The sequence below is a fragment of the Lutra lutra genome, chromosome 9, assembly GCF_902655055.1.
Source record: "Lutra lutra chromosome 9, mLutLut1.2, whole genome shotgun sequence".
NCBI lineage: Eukaryota > Metazoa > Chordata > Mammalia > Carnivora > Mustelidae > Lutra > Lutra lutra.
The window spans coordinates 39,725,463-39,743,200 of NC_062286.1; the positions used below are offsets into that span (position 1 = coordinate 39,725,463).

Here is a 17,738-nt window from a genome sequence, read left to right on the forward strand (position 1 = left end):
CTTCAGCTCAGGTCATGATCCCAGGGTCCTAGGATTGAGCCCCGCATCGGGCTCAGCGGGAAGCCTGCTTCTCCCTCTCCCACTCCCCCTGCTTGTGTATTCCCCGCCTGCCTCTGCCAAATAAGTAAGTAAAATCTTAAAAAAAAAAAAAAAAAATAGAAAAGAGATATTTAAACATAAGAAAACATAAATCATCCCCCAAAAGTGATCTCCTGACCCTAGCTAAAAAGATACTTCTGAATCAGGCAGTTACTCACCATCAGTATGATGCCATGTTGGAGAGCTATACAATTCCCAAGATCCTACTTTATTCACATCACATTCTTACAAGACTATTACCACAAATAACCCCAGAGAATGAGATCCAAAGCCCTGACAGATGGTCCCAATTGGAGCCCCTCTCTCAAGTCATAGGAGCCCACAAGATCAATTGCCCAAACAAGTACATTCAAACTTGAAAATGGAGCTCCAAACTCAGATTTCAGGAGACACAACTTTAGGAAGGGTATATTTAAAATACAAATGTAATACCCACCACATTGCTGGCAAAGAACATTAGAAATTATCTGCTTTGAAAATTACCATAACCTAGATAACAAACCATGATGTTTACCTCCACACATAAGAACCCCGTAAGAGAAAAGAATTTACTTGGGAAACTAGACCTGGCACTTCTGGTATTTATTTTTCTTTCACGTTTCATAACTGCCTTTAGTCACTTAATCCTATTATTTAAGAATTAAAGAAAATCAAAGAAATACCAATATCAAACTGCAATCTGGTAGACCAGAAGGTAAAAAATAGGAGGCTGAGAAAGAAACATATGCAATTCACCAAGTCAGATCATTTGAATAGCATGACATTATGTGTGGCTAATACCCTCACACCATATATTCCTTACAAAGTTCCCCGATACCGAGCAAAAACAATTTGTCTAAAGCAAACTCATGCTTCAGCAATTTCTGGCAATTATTTTATCCATCGGAGATGAGCCCCAAATTCCCTAAAATGAGGCTTGCAATCACACTTTCCCCCATCAACTAATACCCCCTGCTCTCTTATAAGAAGGTATTTTACTTTCCATCTTCTCTCATATTCTGCCTATCCAACCCCTCAATCTCTGACCTGGTCCCTAAAAAGGATGTGCTCCTTCCACCTCTTCAAGTCTAGACCCTTCACTCATTCTTTTCCTTTCAGCCTTGAACAAGATATAGATTTCCTGGAACGGAAAGGTGGGTGGACAGGCAGGAAGAGACAGAGGGACAGAGACACACACCCACCCACGCACACACATTCCCCACACACATACACACACCTCCTACCCCTGTACTTAAACAGCCTTGTGCCTCCTTATACTTCAGTTTGCATATTTTTCTTAATTCCCACTAACTGAGTTTATTTTAACTCCATGAAGCTGTAAGCAGAGGGTTACTGACTCCAACCAGCCAACCAACTTCTCTTTTCCTAAGCTCCTGCCTTTTCTGTTTCCGCTGGTTCCTCCATGGCCCTCCACTCTCCAAGAGGAGGTTCGAGGTGTGGTTAGACCCTACGTTGTTCCCTCCCTACAGCCTATGGGATCTCCTTCACTCTCCTCAGTAGAAATTATACTAGGAAACCATCTGAGACCTTACTTTTGCCCCAAATTCAAACTGCATCTTTAGCCACCAGTACACATAGCCCTTCAGCTTTATCTTGCATGCCCCAAAACCAAATTCACCAGAGCGTTCCCAAGATTCCCATCCAACTCCACCTCCTCTTCCCCTTCACAGGCAGCCATCCAGGTCTGCTTATTTTTCCATATTAATATTCTAACTCCTATTCCCACTACGGTTGCAGGCTTGCTTCTTCCCCAGAGCTCAAAAGTGACTGCCATGTTCAGAATAGTATGTTTTAAGACTCCCTTATTCCCGGCTAGCACTTATTCCCCACTGAAAGGCGTGTGGAAAGAAAGGTGTAGGAGGAGAAAGAGAAGAGGGGAGAAGCTCCAATGAGGCCCTGCCTTCACCTCACCTGCCCAAGTAACCGCATTTCACCCCAGCTACCAAACTTTCCTTTCCATAAACTGCTGTTCAGCCTAGGAGCTTGATAAGGCTTCCCCAACTTGAACAAATCCATTAAATAAAGTCTTTTCTTTCTTGATCAGGAGGAATCACCACTATGAATACATTAATCTGAGGATACCAGACCTTCAAATGTTACTAAAAAAAAAACAAAACCAAAACCCCTTCCCAACCAGCTTCCACAAGATAACCTCAGCAGAGCATCTGCCCCCAGGTCCTCGGGCAATCATGAAATAATCTAGGTAAAGCACCTTGTATAAAAAATCTGTCTCCTGAAAGAAAAACAAGTAAAAACTTGGCCAGGTAAGGCAAGTAACTAATTTTACTTGTGCCACAATTTGCTTCAGGAAAGTTGCCTGTTCTTCCTCAGGCTACACCAGGAGAGCTCAACATTTCAATTCAGCTGGTTTCCTAGGAATCATGTCTGTGCGGCTGCGGAGTTGAGGAAGAGCTGCTTCCACACAGAAGTCAAATCGTGAAGTTGCAGCAGCGGCTGTTCTGTTAACCCACAGCTAAGAATAACACTCGACTTTCTAATTTAAAAAAAGAACGGAAAGAAGAAAAAAGAAAGACTTGGAAAGTCAGTCCCCGGGCCAAGGATCTGGGGTAGGAGAGAAAAAAAGGGGCTTCCAGCACTGACCCTCTTATCGCCCAGATCCTCCGGTCCAACGCAATCAGCGCACCTTCAGCCCGCAGGGACCAGAAAGCACCGGACCGGGCGGGGGCAAGGGGCGCCCACCCCGGGGCGGCGGCAGTTTGCAGGTGCCACCGACCGGCCCCCACGCACGTTTAACCCGGCTGGAACCCGTGGTTCCGGGCTCGGTTTCCGGGTGGATCGCGCTCGCTCTTAATCGACAACGAAGTAGGTACAGGTTCGAGGCAAATCGGGAGGGGGAGAAGTCACAGGGGGCTGCGGCGGGGGAGGGGGTCTCCGCACCTCGGCGGAAACGCCGGGACACTCCTGCTGGCTCGCCGTGGCCCGAGGGGCCGGGCCCTGCCCCGCGCGCCCACCCGGGCCGCCCTACCGTGGCTCTGCAGGATCTCGTGCTTGAGGCCGCCCGTATAGTCGATGAGCTCCTCCAGGCCGCGCTCGCACAGCTGCCCGTAGCCCGAGAACTTGTGCAGCACCTTCTCCAGCTCGCGCTCCACCGTCACGCACTGATCCATCCCGGAGGCGGCGGCGGCGGCGGCGGCGCTCGGCTCCCTGGTGTCCGGGTGTCCGCAGCCGTTCGGCCCGGGCCCGGCCGAGGCCGCGTCCTGCTCCTCGTCCCCCAGGCGGGCGGCGCGGGTGGCTGAGGCGGCCGAGACAGCGGGCGCGCTAGCCGCGGCGCCGGGGAAGCCCCGCGCAGCCCGTGCCCGCCTGCCCCATGCCCCCCCCCCCCGGCCCCCGGACACTGGCCGCCGCTCCCGCTAGCTCTCCCCACCCGGTCCCGCGCCCCTGGTCCTCACTCGCCGAGTTCGGCTGCCCGCGGCGGCGCCGCCGATTGTTTTTGTTTTCACGCGAACCGACCGATGACCTGGTTCTCCCGGGCGGCACCAAGCGCCGCCGACCCGGGGGGGGGGGTAGCCACCCCAGCAGGGGAAAGAGGCGGCGCGGGCCGTACCAAGCGCGCCCTCGAGGGGGAGCAGCCTGGCGAGAGCGGGCTGAGGAACGCGACCGCCGTGCGAGCGCGCCTCCGCTCTTAAGGTGTGGGCAGTACCACGCGGGAAGCGTGCAAGGGAGAGGGCGAGGGTGGAGCAAGAACCCAATTGGTCCGAGGAGCTAAATAGGGAACTTTAGAGACAGCCCCGGCGCTCGGAGAGCGCTACAACTACGCTCTCCGTAAACAAGAGGGTGGAAACCGTCCCTAACCACTCCGCCCAGAAACGGGGGGAAAGAACCAATGGGCGCGGGGAATACGTAAGGAACCAACGTTCTCCAATCCCTGACCGAGGCGTAAACCTTAAGCCAATCGGAGTTTAGGGACCAAACCAACCGTCTCGCTGTTGGAGGGGGTGACTTAGAGTGCATACTGGGAAGCAAGTTATTTCTGGAAAGCCGTGAGGGAAAACAGGGCAGAGATTAAAAGGTGTGTTCTCTATAGGAGTTCGCCCTGGTCGTAACTGATGTCATCGCCCCATTACTCCTGAGACTAGTGTCATTCCGAAGTTTTGAAAGACGGACTCGCCGCCCCAGACGAAAAACCAAGCCCGGAGGAGCGGATAGTGCAGCGGGAGGGGGTCGCTGACGAGAATTCCAGGCGGGGGAGATCCTGGAGGGTGCGGGAGGAGGGCTGCTCCCAGCGGCGCGGGGCCCGGGCGGGGACGGGCCCGGTGCGAAGGTCTGTGTCCCCGGGACGCTGGCGCCGCGGGGAGGTCACACTCCCCATCCGCCACGGGCCTCAAGCCCCTAGGCTCCGGCGCTTGGAACCTCTCTCGACCGGAGAGAGCTAGAGCTCACTAGTCCCCTCAGAGGGCCCTCCCCTGACCACACTAACAGAGCCTCTATCTTCCCGCACTCCTCCAGTGTCGTGTCAAATTTACTATAATAACCATATCACCAGTTTTCTTATTTTCACACCATTTATTAAAAACTGAAGTGATCTGGTTCATTTATTCGTTTACTTTTCTGTAAATATCCATAAATCTTTGCCTGTCTCATTCCGTCCCCGAGAGTGGTGCCTGGCGACATAGTAGACTTTTTTTTTTTTTTTTTTAAATTAGGGCTAAATCTTTTTGAGTCTCAATTTCCTTTTTTATAATTTGGAAATATATTCCAAGTTTATAATTTGGAAATAATTGCGAATAATAATACTTCATTGGATTCTTGGGAAATTAAGTGAGATAATATATGTTAACATTCATAGTAAGCAGGGAATAGTCACATGATAAAGGATGGTGGCTGTTGCTAGTATTGTCTGTTCCCAGAAGTAAATCAGAGATGGCTGCCTAAAGTGGAATCGCGTTGGTCTAGTCCCCAATCCTTTCATTCACGTGATAGTCAAGGGCTGCCCTAGCTGTTGGTGTGATAAATCTCCTTTCTCCTCTTTCTCGGCAGATGGCCCTAATTGCTTTTTCTCTGAGAAGATTAAAAAAATCCAGTTCCAGCATCCTCCACCACTCTTAAAGTATTTCTGTCTCTACCATCCATTTCCATGAACTGTTGTCAAGTACCTAAAGGAACAGAGTCTCTTCCCCCTTCTAAGTTGCCAACCCTTGGCTTGCTGGCTTCATGTCACCTCCCTCCGGACCACCTAAGTGGGAGATGATCTTTATTTATCCCTTCTCAAGCTGTTTCCCTTTTTCTCTCAGTCCCTTTACTGCCAGACTGCCCAAATTTTTTATACTTTTTCCTCCCTGATCTCCTTGATAAACTCATTCTTTTCTAAGTCTTGTGTTTTTTTTTTTGTTTTGTTTTTTTGTTTTTTTGTTTTACCTTGACCTTACTGCCACAGGAGAAAATTCTGACTCATTTTCATCTGTACAATTCTTCCTTGACATTGCCTTAGTATAGTTCAGCCACCCCTTCTCCCTTGCTGGCTCTTCTTATTAAGCCCTCTATGTGAGTGGGCATTTGCTCCAGGTTTTATCCTCAACCTCTCTTTTCCCTTTACCTGCTGTCCTGGGACAGCACTTTACAATCACACGTCTCCAGCCTTGATCTGCCTCATAAGCTCTAGTTTCCCATTCTGTCTTACTAGTAAGACATTATCATATAGAGAGACTCATTACCTCTAGTCACCATGTCAAAAAAAAAGTTCACATTTCCTTTCAAAATTGACTTTCCTCCCTTTGACTCCTTTATTTTTGTCAGCACTACCTTAACTCCCAGCTACAGCTGCGACTTTTCCATCCTTATCTTTTTTAAGATTTTATTTTTGAGTAATCTCTACACCCAACATGGGGCTCGAACTCACAACCCTAAGATCAAAAATCACATGCTCCATCAACTAAAGCTGGATGCTCCTCCATACTCATCTTTAACTTACCTAAAGGACTCTCAAAAAGCCTTTATCAAATTCCTCAATTCTACTAACTTGTTTCCATTGCCACCCATCTACATCCTTCCTAAGATCCCTTTGCTAATTCAACTGCCTTCATTCACCCCAGAATCATTGGTATTCCCCAGGATTTTGTCCTCAGCAGTATCCCTAGGGATGCAGATTGTCTTGTCCCTTTTTCATTCATCCTCCACATGAAGTCAGACATCAAGTTCTATTGAGTCTGACTTCCTCATGTCCTAATGAGGCTTTTTAACTTCTACATCGTCATCATCAGTACCTTGAGATATTTCCAGGATTATAATTGCTTCTCTTACCCCTACCATGGCACCAAATAAATCTTCATTCCCTTCAAAATATTGTTATAATTAGATGAGATAATCCATCTAAAGCACTCAACATAATGCCTGACACATGGTAAGAGCTATTATTATCCACTGATCAGAAATAATCATGCAAATATCAAATCATGTTGTACATCTGACACTAACGTAATGTTATATACCAATTATACCTCAGTTAAGAAAAAACTAATTACTCCCCATTACAAACAGCTTCAAATCATAACTCTCAGCTACATGGTCTCCCCAGTGTAGCAACCCATCATAATCCCCCATCCAAACTCCAGACACTTTCACATTTTCAGGGTGAAGTGAGCAGAGTTCATATGTGCTTTTTCCTCTCCTAGAATGCCTTTCTTTGTCCAAAGCCATTCAAATCCTCCCCTTTCTTCAAGTAACAAGACAAGTCCTACTTTTTTGATACCTTCTAGATCTTGGCCTGCATTCTTCAATATGGTAAGTCACCAACTCTATGTAGCCTTTTAAATTAAATAAAATTAAAAATTAAAATCCTCAATTGTACAGACCACATTTCAAGTACTCATTAACCACATGTGACTAGTGGCTACTATGCTAAACAATCACTGAGAAGTTAATAACAGTTCAGTTACCAGCCATTCCTTGACCTGCTATAGGACTTCTCTGCGTTAAAAGTCATTTAATTCCGAAGTGCATAGTGCTCTCTTGGTTAACTTTTCTAGTTTGTTTACTCAGTTAGATTGTTAGCTCCTAGGTCTGGGGTGACTGTTCTTTTTCTCTCAGGGGATTTAACCAGCATAGAAAAACTGCTGTAGGTAATTGTTAAAGGAAAGAGCATAATAATAGAAGAGACTTCAGAACACCTGACTGGCTCAGTAGTTAGAATGGGGGACTCTTGATCTCAAGGTTATGAGTTTGAGCCCCATGTTGAGTTTAGAGATTACTTAAAATCTTAAAAAGAGAGAAAGAAGAGGTTTTCAATTTAACAGAGTAGAGAAAACTAGTGCTTGTTAGGGCAGAGATCTTTATGTTCCCTCTTTAGTTTGTATTGGCCCTGCCTATCTAGTGCACGATTGCTCTAAGCTCCTACCTTGATTTCCCAGAGGAGGGTCTCTAGAAGCAAAAGGGAGGAAAAATCAGTTTTCAGAACAACCACAAATTATTGTATTTTCACTATACAACAAAAAATTCACACAAAAACACAGAACCACACTCCAGTATCAAATGGACCCCCCCATATTCTGTTCAATCTGGAGAACCTCTCAATTTGTAATCATTCTGGACTTTGCTCCGGTCCTTCCCTTAACTTTAAGTTCAATTCTTTGTAACATTTAACCAATATTAATTGGAAGAAAGAAAAGAGGAAACCCTTTGTCTTCTGACTAAAATGCACATTCATCATAAGGCAATTAGAAAAAAGGGATGCTTGGGTGGCTTAGTCAGTTAAGCCTCTGCCTTCAGTTCAGTTCATGATCCCAGGGTCCTGGGATGGAGTCCCACATCGGGCTCCTTGTCCAGCAGGGAGCCTGCTTCCCTCTCTGCCTCTGCCTGCTACTCTGCCTGCTTGTGCTCTCTCTTTGACAAATAAATAAATAAAATCTTTAAAAAAAAAAAAGAAAAAAGAAACAGTACATAAAGAAGTAAAAATCTCATGAAATCCCAGAAGCCAGAAAAAATGGATTTTAACATTTGGGGTGAATTTCCAGAGTTTTTCCTGTGTATACACATATACCCATATGTGCATTTTCATAAAAGATAGCTCTTTTTATGTACATTTTTTAAACTGTTTTTGTTCTCTAACAACAACAACAAAAAGTCTTTAGAACTGTTGTTTTGTTTTTTTTTTTAAGTAATCTCTACACCCAGTGTGGGGCTCGAACTCACAACCCCAAAATCAGGAAGCACATGCTTTTCTGCCTGAGCCAACCAGGCACCCCTAGAACTGCTTTGGACATCCTTTGAAATGCTTAATAGCTGTTGCACATTACTAGAACTTAGCACTCACCCTTATTCAACATATTGCATATTTATACTTTTTGCTTTCATTTATTCTTAGAAATCTGAAACTACACAGAGGGAAGATAGAAAAACTCAAAATTTCTTCTTTCAGATTTGATAGTCAATTTTTAAAAACGGCCTTAAAAATGTACTTTTATGCAAAATATACTCTTGATAAGGCTAAAAAAGACTTTATTAAAAAAGACCTTGTGGAAAAGAGCTTATTAATTTACGACTGTTCTAGCTCACAGCTAATATAAAATAAGAGTGAACTGAAAAAATGTGTAATGAAATACTAGATTACAAAATATATTCCTTCTCATCACTTAAAAAAGTCAGTTTTCATCATTTTCAAACAAAACAAAATCTCCATACTTTTCTGGAAATTGTTACTAAGACTGGTTTAACAAATGAGGAAAAGTACAACTACAAGCAAGAAATATTGTCGTGAATGTTTTCCCCTTCATTTATGTCTCCTGTGTGGTTTGGGGCAGACTGCACCTAAATGCAGAGTGCAATCTGAATTTAAGTGGCCATCAAGCTACCCCCTTAGAGATTTCTATGAGGATGATACGCAGACATTGCCGTCATATATAACACCCAACCTGTAGGGAAGTATTTATACCTTTTGGACCTGTTCCCCACCTCCCCAGGTTTTATGGACCCAAATCTTTTCCTTTCTGGAATCTGGGGTGTCTTCCTGTAGTTTATTTCCTGCTCACTCTTTTGTGTGCTTTACTAGGTGCAGCAAGAAGGGTGGTAATACTGAAGTAATTCTTTCAACCCTTTCCCAACCCAAGTTTCCTTGTCTATAAAATGAGAAGCTTGAAATAGATGATCTTTTAGGTCCTTCCAGTTTTAAAATGATAGAGATGCCAATGTTTATTAAGCAACATGTGAGGTGTGACACAACCAAACAGGAATGAACAGATGCACCCTCTCTGCTTTTGAAAGCTTTGAGTCTGAATCATTATTTCCTCATGGAAATGCAGTGTTGTTTTGGTTAGGGGTTTTGTTTTGTTTTGTTTTGCTTTATTTATCCCTAATTATAATAATAGCTATTTGTATTTATTGAGTCCTTACAATATGCCAGGTGTTTTGCTTTAAATGTGTGATTATCCAAAGCAACCTTTTGAAGTAAATAGTTGTTCCCATTTTATAGATGAAGAAGCTGAGGTATTGAGGGGTTAAGTAATTTCTCCAAGATTACACTAATAAGGCATGGTGGAGCTAGAATTTGAATTTGAATCTGACTCTCTAACTCACAAGCCACTAACCCTCAAAAAGGCAAAATTATGTTTTGTGATTACTTGTTAAGCATAGGCTTTCTACTAGAACAGAAGGTTATTTACCCTAGGTAGTGTGGTTTGGTATCAGGAGCTCAGGGCTAAGATTCACAAAAATTATAACACTTCTACTTACCAGCTTTTCAACCTTAGGCAAGAACCTTAACCAAACAGACTTTATTTTTTTTTAAAGATTTTATTTATTTATTTGACAGACAGAGATCTCAAGTAGGCAGAGAGGCAGGCAGAGAGAGAGGAGGAAGCAGGCTCCCTGCCGAGCAGTGAGCCCCATGCGGGGCTAGATCCCAGGACCCTGGGATCATGACCTGAGCTGAAGGCAGAGGCTTTAACCCACTGAGCCACCCAGGTAACCCAGACTTTATTTTTTTTTTTTAAAGATTTTATTTATTTATTTGACAGACAGAGATCACAAGTAGGCAGAGAGGCAGACAGATAGAGAGAGAGGAGGAAGCAGGCTCCCTGCAGAGCACAGAGCCTGATGTGGGGCTCGATCCCAGGACACTGGGACCATGACCTGAGCTGAAGGCAGAGGCTTTACCCCACTGAGCCACCCAGGTGCCCCAGACTTTATTTTTTTTAAATAACATTATCTGATCCACCTACCTTGCAACATTGTTGAGAGTAATATATACATATATATTTATAAAGTAATATGAATATGCTTTATATAATAAATGTGTATATTTAATTAGTAAATATATAAGAGCATTGTGTATATACATTATATATGCAAAGTGCTCTGTAAACCATTAAGCCCTATAAAAACTTAGGGTGCTCTTACTTCCTCTTATTAGGTATGCATTTGAGTTATCTGTTTATGGATCTTTCTGTGCATCTGTTCAGTGCAGGGTCTAGGTTGTAAATTGCTAAAATACAAGATTCATGACTTTTGACAACCTGGGGAGATTCCAGGTAGTAAACTAAACTAATGTTTAAAAATGGCCTTTTAAGGACACTTCCAGTTCAACTAAGATGAAGTAATCCCATTCTTTTAGGTTGTCCCTAAAAAGCCCTAAACATAGTACAAAAAACAAGCATAGTAATACTTTGGAAGAGGGAAAGAAGTTGGGCCACATAGGAATCTGGAGACTTGAGTGACATGATGGTAAATTTCCAGGTTTCCTTATTTCTTCTCATATCTCAGGGCAATGCCAAATCCTCCAACCCACCAGTACAAACAGGCATAGATAATAAAAGCTCAAAGAAAAGTCTGCTTTTCCTACCCAAAGGATGGAAAAAAGAATGACCAAAAATGGAAAGCTTATTGGCAATTCTGCTCTACTCCAGCCAACTACAGAAAAACTGCACCCTCTAATCACAGCATGGTTTCAGCAGAGCTGAGCAAGGAGTTAATGTTCCATTCAACCTTCCCTAATCCATGGACATGAGAGGCAGCATTCCAATTCCCCTGCAGAATGGTTTTGGCAGGGTTGGAGTAGGGAGCTGACCTTCTATCTTCTGCCTGGTAAAAGCAGGTGGTGCTCCAGTTCCCCCAGCAGGTGGTATCAGCAGATTGAGAGAGGAACTGAGTTTATACCCTCACTCAGATGCAACAAGACAGAGGGAGTTGGCAGCCCACTTTCACTGTGAAGTTGTAAGTGGAGTAAGGGGGGAGCTGGACTTCCACCACACCCATTTGCAACAAGGCAGGGTGAGTCACTGCTCCACTTTTGCCAGGTGGTGTTGGCAGGGCCCAGAGAGAAGTTAAACATACATACCCCATGTGCTAAATCTCAACAGGAGACTTCCTGCTTTAAAAATAAATAAATGATTGATTGATGGATTGATTGATTAAATAGGATCCAAAGCTTCATAATCTAATATCTAAAATGTCCAAGATGCTAAAAAATTACTAATCCAAGAACCAAAAAAATCACAACATGCATGAGAAAAGATAATCAACAGATTCCAATAATGAGATGAATCAAATGTTGGAATTGTCTGATAATTGTGTTAAAGCAGCAATCATAAATCATTTCATCAATCATTTACAAATACTCTTGAAACAAATTGGAAATAAATACTTCAGGAAAAAAATAGAAATTATCAAAAAAACTAAATGTAAATTATAGAACTGAAAAATACATAAGTAAAATTAAAAACTTACCCTAAGGGCTCAATAAAAGAGTAAAGATAACAGATGATAGAATCATTGAACTTGAGGAACAGACAGTGGAACTTACTCAAGTTGAACAACTGGAGAAAATTGTCTGAAATAAAATGAATGGAATCTCAGAGACTATAGGATATAAAAAAAAAAAGTAACAATCACATCACTATAGTCACTGGAAGAGAATGACAAAAGAACTGAAAAAATATTGAAAGAAATAATAGCTGAAAACTTCCCTAACTTGGCAAAAGACATACACCTGCAAATTCAAGAAATTAAATCGCAAAAAAGACAAGCCCAAAGAAACCCACTCCAAAATATGCAACAATTAAATTTCTGAAAACTAATCACAAAGAAAGTATTTTGAAAGCAGCCAGTGAGAAATGACAGTACTTATAGGGGAACACCAATATGAATCACCTAATATCCTGTGTAGGCCAAAAGGAAGTAACACAATATTTTCAAGTATTAAAAGAATTGTCAACCAAGAATCCTATGTCCAGTGAAATATTCTTCAATGATAAAAAGGAAATCAAGAAATTCTCAGATGAAGGAAAACTAAGGGAATTTGTCACACCAAAAAGCATTTTTTTTAAGTGGACTCCACACCCAGCTTTTTTTTTTTTTAAGTTGACTCTATGGGGCTTGAACTCATAAACCCTGAGATCAAGACTTGAGCTGAGATCAAGAGTGAAACGCTTAACCAGCTGAGCCACACAGGTACCCCAAGCATATTTTCTAAACAGAAAGAAAATGATTAAAAAAAGGAAACTTGGAACATCAGGAAGAAAGAAAGAACACAATAAGCAAAAATATTGATATATACAACAGACTCTTTTTCTTCTTGAGTTTTATAAATTTCTAAAATGATAGTTGAAGCAAAAATTATAACACTATATTTTTCTAAATGTGTGTAAATATTTAAGACAATTATACTATAAACAGGGAGGAGAGAGACATAAAGGAAGTTAAAGTTTCTATATTTAATGTGCACTGGTAAAACAATGATACTACTGTAGTAGACTATGATATATATATATTCATAATGTAATACCTAGAGCAACCAAAAAGAACTATACAACAGGTAAAATTTAAAAGTACCACAGATAAGGGGGAAGTGGGGAATTATTCTTTAAGTGGTACAGCATTTCTGTTTGAGGTGAAAGATTCCAGAAATGGATAGCTATGATGTTTACACAACATTGTGAATGCACTTAATGCTCCTGAATTATACACATAGAAATGTTTAAAAATGGTAAATTTTATGTTATGCTTATTTTACCAAAATGGAAAAAAATATGTAAGTTAAAAAAAAATAGAAATGGTAATCAATTTTGCAATATGTAATTGTATCAAATCAAACAATTGTACACCTTAAACTTACACAATGTTATATGTCAATTGAATCTCAATAAAGTTGGGGGGAAACACTATAAATAAAATAGAATTTTCAAAACAATTTTCAAAAATCTTCAAGTAACTCACAGGATGGCAGGAAAAAGAAACTACAGATGGAAAACAAAGAGTACACAGAGAAAATAAATAAAATAGCACACTGAAGTTGTAACATATCAATAGTTACATAAAATATTAACAGCCTAAATATGCCACTTAAAAGTTAAAATTGGCAGAATGAATTTAAAACCATGACCTAATTACATGATGTCTACAATAAGCTCATTTCAAATATAATGATATAGGCAATGAAAAGGATTTAAGAAGATCTAGCACACAAACATTAATTAAAGGAAAACATGAGTGGCTGATATTATATTAATTTTACATATATAAGATCTAAGAGCAAAGAAAATTATCAAAGATAGAGATGGCCACATTGTGATAAAAATGTCAGTCCACCAAGATGGCATGGCTATTCAAAATAGGTATGCACCAGACAAGAGAGCTGCAAACAAAATGTGAAACGAAAACTGAAAGAACTAGAAGAAATAGACAAATCCACAATAATAGTTGGAGACTTCAACACCCCTTTCTCAGCAACTGATGGAACAACTAGCCAAAAAATCAGCAAGGATATAAAAGAGCTCAACGCCAACAACCAGCAGGATCTTGTCTGTATCTATTGAATACTTGACCCAATAACAGCAAAATACACATGCTTATCAAGTGCTCATGGACATATACCAAGATAGATAATTTCCTGAGCCATAAAACAATTCTCACTTAAACAAATCATACTGAGTATGTCATCCAAGCACAATGGAATCAAACTAGAAATAAATAACAGAAAGGTAATAGGAAAATATCCAAACACTTGGAATTAAACAACACATTTCTGAAGAATGCATGGGTCAAAGAGAAAGTCTCACCTCAAGAGACTCAGAAAATGAGTGCAAAACAGACTCAAAGCAAGCAGAGTAAAGAAATAATAAATATAAAAGCAGAGAGCAATAAAATTGAAAATAGGAAAACAACAGAGAAAATCTGTAAAGAAAATTAACCTCTATCAAGATTGACAAAGTATAAAAGAAGATACTAATTAGAAATACCAGGAATGAAACAGGGAATATCACAATAGACCCTGCAGACATCAAAAAGATAACAAGGACATACTACTACAATTCTGTACATACAAATTCAACAAGTTATATGAACTGGTTTCCCAAAAAACACCCAACTCGCTCAATATGAAATAGGTTATTTGAAAGGTCCTAAGGCTATTAAGGAAATTGAATTCATAATTTTGAAGCTCTCAAAAAAGAAATCTCTAGACTCACATAGTTTCACTGGAGATTCTGCCAAACCTTTCAGGACCAATTAACACCAATTCTGTACAGTCTCTTCCAGTTTAAAATATGAGAGACTACTTTCCAATTCATTCTCTGAAGCTAGTCTTACCCTGACACCAAAACCAGATAATGATGGTAAGCCAAAAGAAAACTATGGGTCAATCTATCTCATGAACTTAGTTGCAAAAATACAGAATCATAAACTGATTCCAGCAATATATAAAAAGATTATATATCATAATGTAGATGGTTTTATTTCAGGAATATATGGCTGGTTCAATGTTCAAAAGCAAAATGTAATCGATCATATCAACAGGCTAAAGGAGAAAAATCATATGAACATATCAATTGTTGCAGAAAAGGCATTTGATAACATCCATTCATGATTAAAAGCCTTAGTAAGCTAGGAATAAGGGAGTACTCCTCAACTTGTTAAAGAATATCTACAAAAACCTACAGTTAACTTCATAAATACTGGTGCCATCCTAATTGCTTTTCCCTATGATGTCCTGGAGTGTCTACTCTCACTACCTAGTGAAGTAGCAGGAAGTTTTAGCCAGTTCAGTAAGGCAAGAAAAAGAAAAGGCATGGCCTACAGATTGGAAAGGAGGAAATAATGTTGTCCCTATTTACTGATTACATTAGTGGTTATGTAGAAAATTCCAAGGAACCTGTACACACACACACACACACACACACAATCCCAGAACTTAATAAATGAGTTCAGCAAGATGCAAGATGCAAGATTAACACACAAAACCAATTATATTTTTATATGGTAACAACATTAGTTGAGGAAAGTGAAATCAAAAACATAATATTTATAATTGCTCCAAAGAAAAATGCATAGGTATAAATCTTATGAAACATATTCAAGATCTATATTCTGAAAGTCACAAAATACTGATGAAAGAAAGAAAAGAATACCTAAATAAATGGACAAATATACTGTGTAGTGATTTGGAAGACACAGTACAGTAAAGATGTCAATTGTCCCCAGATAGATTGCTACGGATTTAGTGCAATTCTAATCGAAATCTCAGTAAGGTATTTTGTAACGTATGCAATTTTACTATAAAATTTATGTGTAAAGGTACAGGAACTCTAATAACTAAAATTTTAAAGAGAGTAAAATAGGAGGAATCATTCTATCCAGTTAAAATCTCAATATATATTGACAGTGGTCACTGTATGGTATTGGCCCAGGGAAATACATATATGTAATAGAATAGAGAACCCAGAAATAAGCTGACAGAAATATGCCCAAGTGATTTTAACACTTGGTGCAAAAGAAATCAATAGAGGAAGGATAGCCTTTTCAAGAAATAGGGTCATCAAGTAATTGGGTGTTCATGGGTGGCAGGGGGCGGGGGGGAGAAACAACATTAAGTCTCAAACTTTTTACAAAAATTATCTCAAAATAGATTACTGACTTAGATGTCCAACAGGTAAAATAAGATGTAAAGCTTTAAAAAGTAGGCAAAAATTGGGGCACCTGGGTGGCTCAGTCGGTTAAGCATCTGGTTTCAGCTCAGATCATGATCCCAGCATCCTGGGATAGAGTCCTGCATTGGGTTCCCTGCTCAACAGGCAGCCTGGTTCTCCCTCTCCCTACCACTTCTCCTGCTTGTACTCACTCTTTCTCTCTCTGTCATATAAATAAATAAATCTTAAAAAGAAACTTTAAAAAATGGACAAAAATTTTAAAAAATGGACAAAAATCATTGGGACTTAGAGCTAAGCAAAGAATTTTCAGATTTGACACCAAAAACACAGTCCATAAAATGAAAAATTGATTAGTTGAACCTCATCAGAATTGAGAACTTGTGCTCTATGAAAGATCCTATAAAGAGAATGGAAAAGGCAAAGCGTAGACAGAGAAATTTGCAAGCCGTAGATCTGCCAAAGCATTTGTATCTAGAATATATAAAGAACTCTCAAAACTCAATAGTAAAAAACTAAACAATCTAATCAGAAAAAGGCAAAGGATGTGAACATACTTACCACTGAAGATCGTATACAGATGGCAAATAAGCACATAAAAAGCTTACCAACTTTTAGCAATTAGCAAAATAAAGAGTTTAAACAATAATGAGGTATCACTACACACCCGTCAAGATGGCTACAATAAAATATAGTGATATACCAAATGCAGGTAGGGATGCAGAGAAACTGGATCACTCATACATTGCTGGTGGGGACGTAAAAAGATACAGCCATTTTGGAGCAGAGTGTGGCAGTTTTATACAAAACTGCACATGCACTTGCCATACAACCCAGAAAGTGCACTTTTGGGCATTTATGCCAGAGATATGAGAATTTATGTTCACACAAAAACCTGTACACAAACGTTCACAGACGTTTTATTTGTGATAGCCCTAAATAGGAAACAGCACCAAGGTCCTTCACCAGGTGACTGGTTGAAAAAAACTGGTACAGGGGCACCTGGGTGGCTCAGTGGGTTAAGCCTCTGCCTTTGGCTCGGGTCGTGATCTCAGGGTTCTGGGATCGATCCCCGCATCGGGCTCTCTGCTCAGCGGGGAGCCTGCTTCCTCCTCTCTCTCTGCCTACCTCTCTGCCTACTTGTGATCTCTGTCTGTCAAATAAATAAATAAAATCTTTAAAAAAAAAAAAAACGGGTACAGTCATACCAGAGAGTACTACTCAGTAATAAAAAGGAATGAAGTACTAATACACAGTGCCCTGGATGAATCTTAGGGGAATTACATTGAGTGGAAGAAAAAAGCCAGTCTCAAAACTTTCCATTTATATCACATTCTTGAATAATGAAATTATAGAGATGAAGAAGAGATTGAAAATTGCCAGGGATTGGGGATAGTAGCAGGGACAGGCTGGCTGTGGCTGCAAAAGAGTAACATGAGGGATCTTTGTGATGGAACTCTTCTGTATCTTGATTGTGGTGGCCATGAAATTCTGATATGTAATAAAATTGCATCAAAGTTTGTGTGAACACAAACACAAGTGCATGTGGAACTGGTGAAAACAATAAATTCAATGAAGTGTACCAATGTTAATTTTCTCGGTGCAATATTGCACTATGCAGGATCTCTCTGCGTGTGAATCTCCAGTTGTCTCAAAAAGTGGTTTTTTTTTTCAAGATTTTATTTATTTATTTATTTGTTTATTTGTCAGAGAGAGAGCACAAGCAGGCAGAGAGGCAGGGAGAGGCAGAGAAAGCAGGCTCCCCACCAAGCA

General features: G+C 40.6%; 1 protein-coding gene across 4 annotated transcripts in view; it reads right to left on the minus strand.

Moving 5' to 3' along the window:
- Positions 1-3,751, minus strand: part of RMND5A (required for meiotic nuclear division 5 homolog A) — a 64,008-nt gene extending 60,257 nt beyond the window's left edge. For 3 of the 4 annotated variants that reach the window (XM_047744898.1, XM_047744897.1, XM_047744896.1), the window contains exon 1: positions 3,086-3,751. In XM_047744898.1, coding sequence (XP_047600854.1) covers positions 3,086-3,227 — 142 coding nt within the window. In that variant the 5' untranslated portion in view covers positions 3,228-3,751. The remainder of the gene's footprint in view (positions 1-3,085) is intronic. The other variant, XM_047744895.1, reaches the window with a different exon arrangement.
- Positions 3,752-17,738: the final 13,987 nt, after the last annotated feature.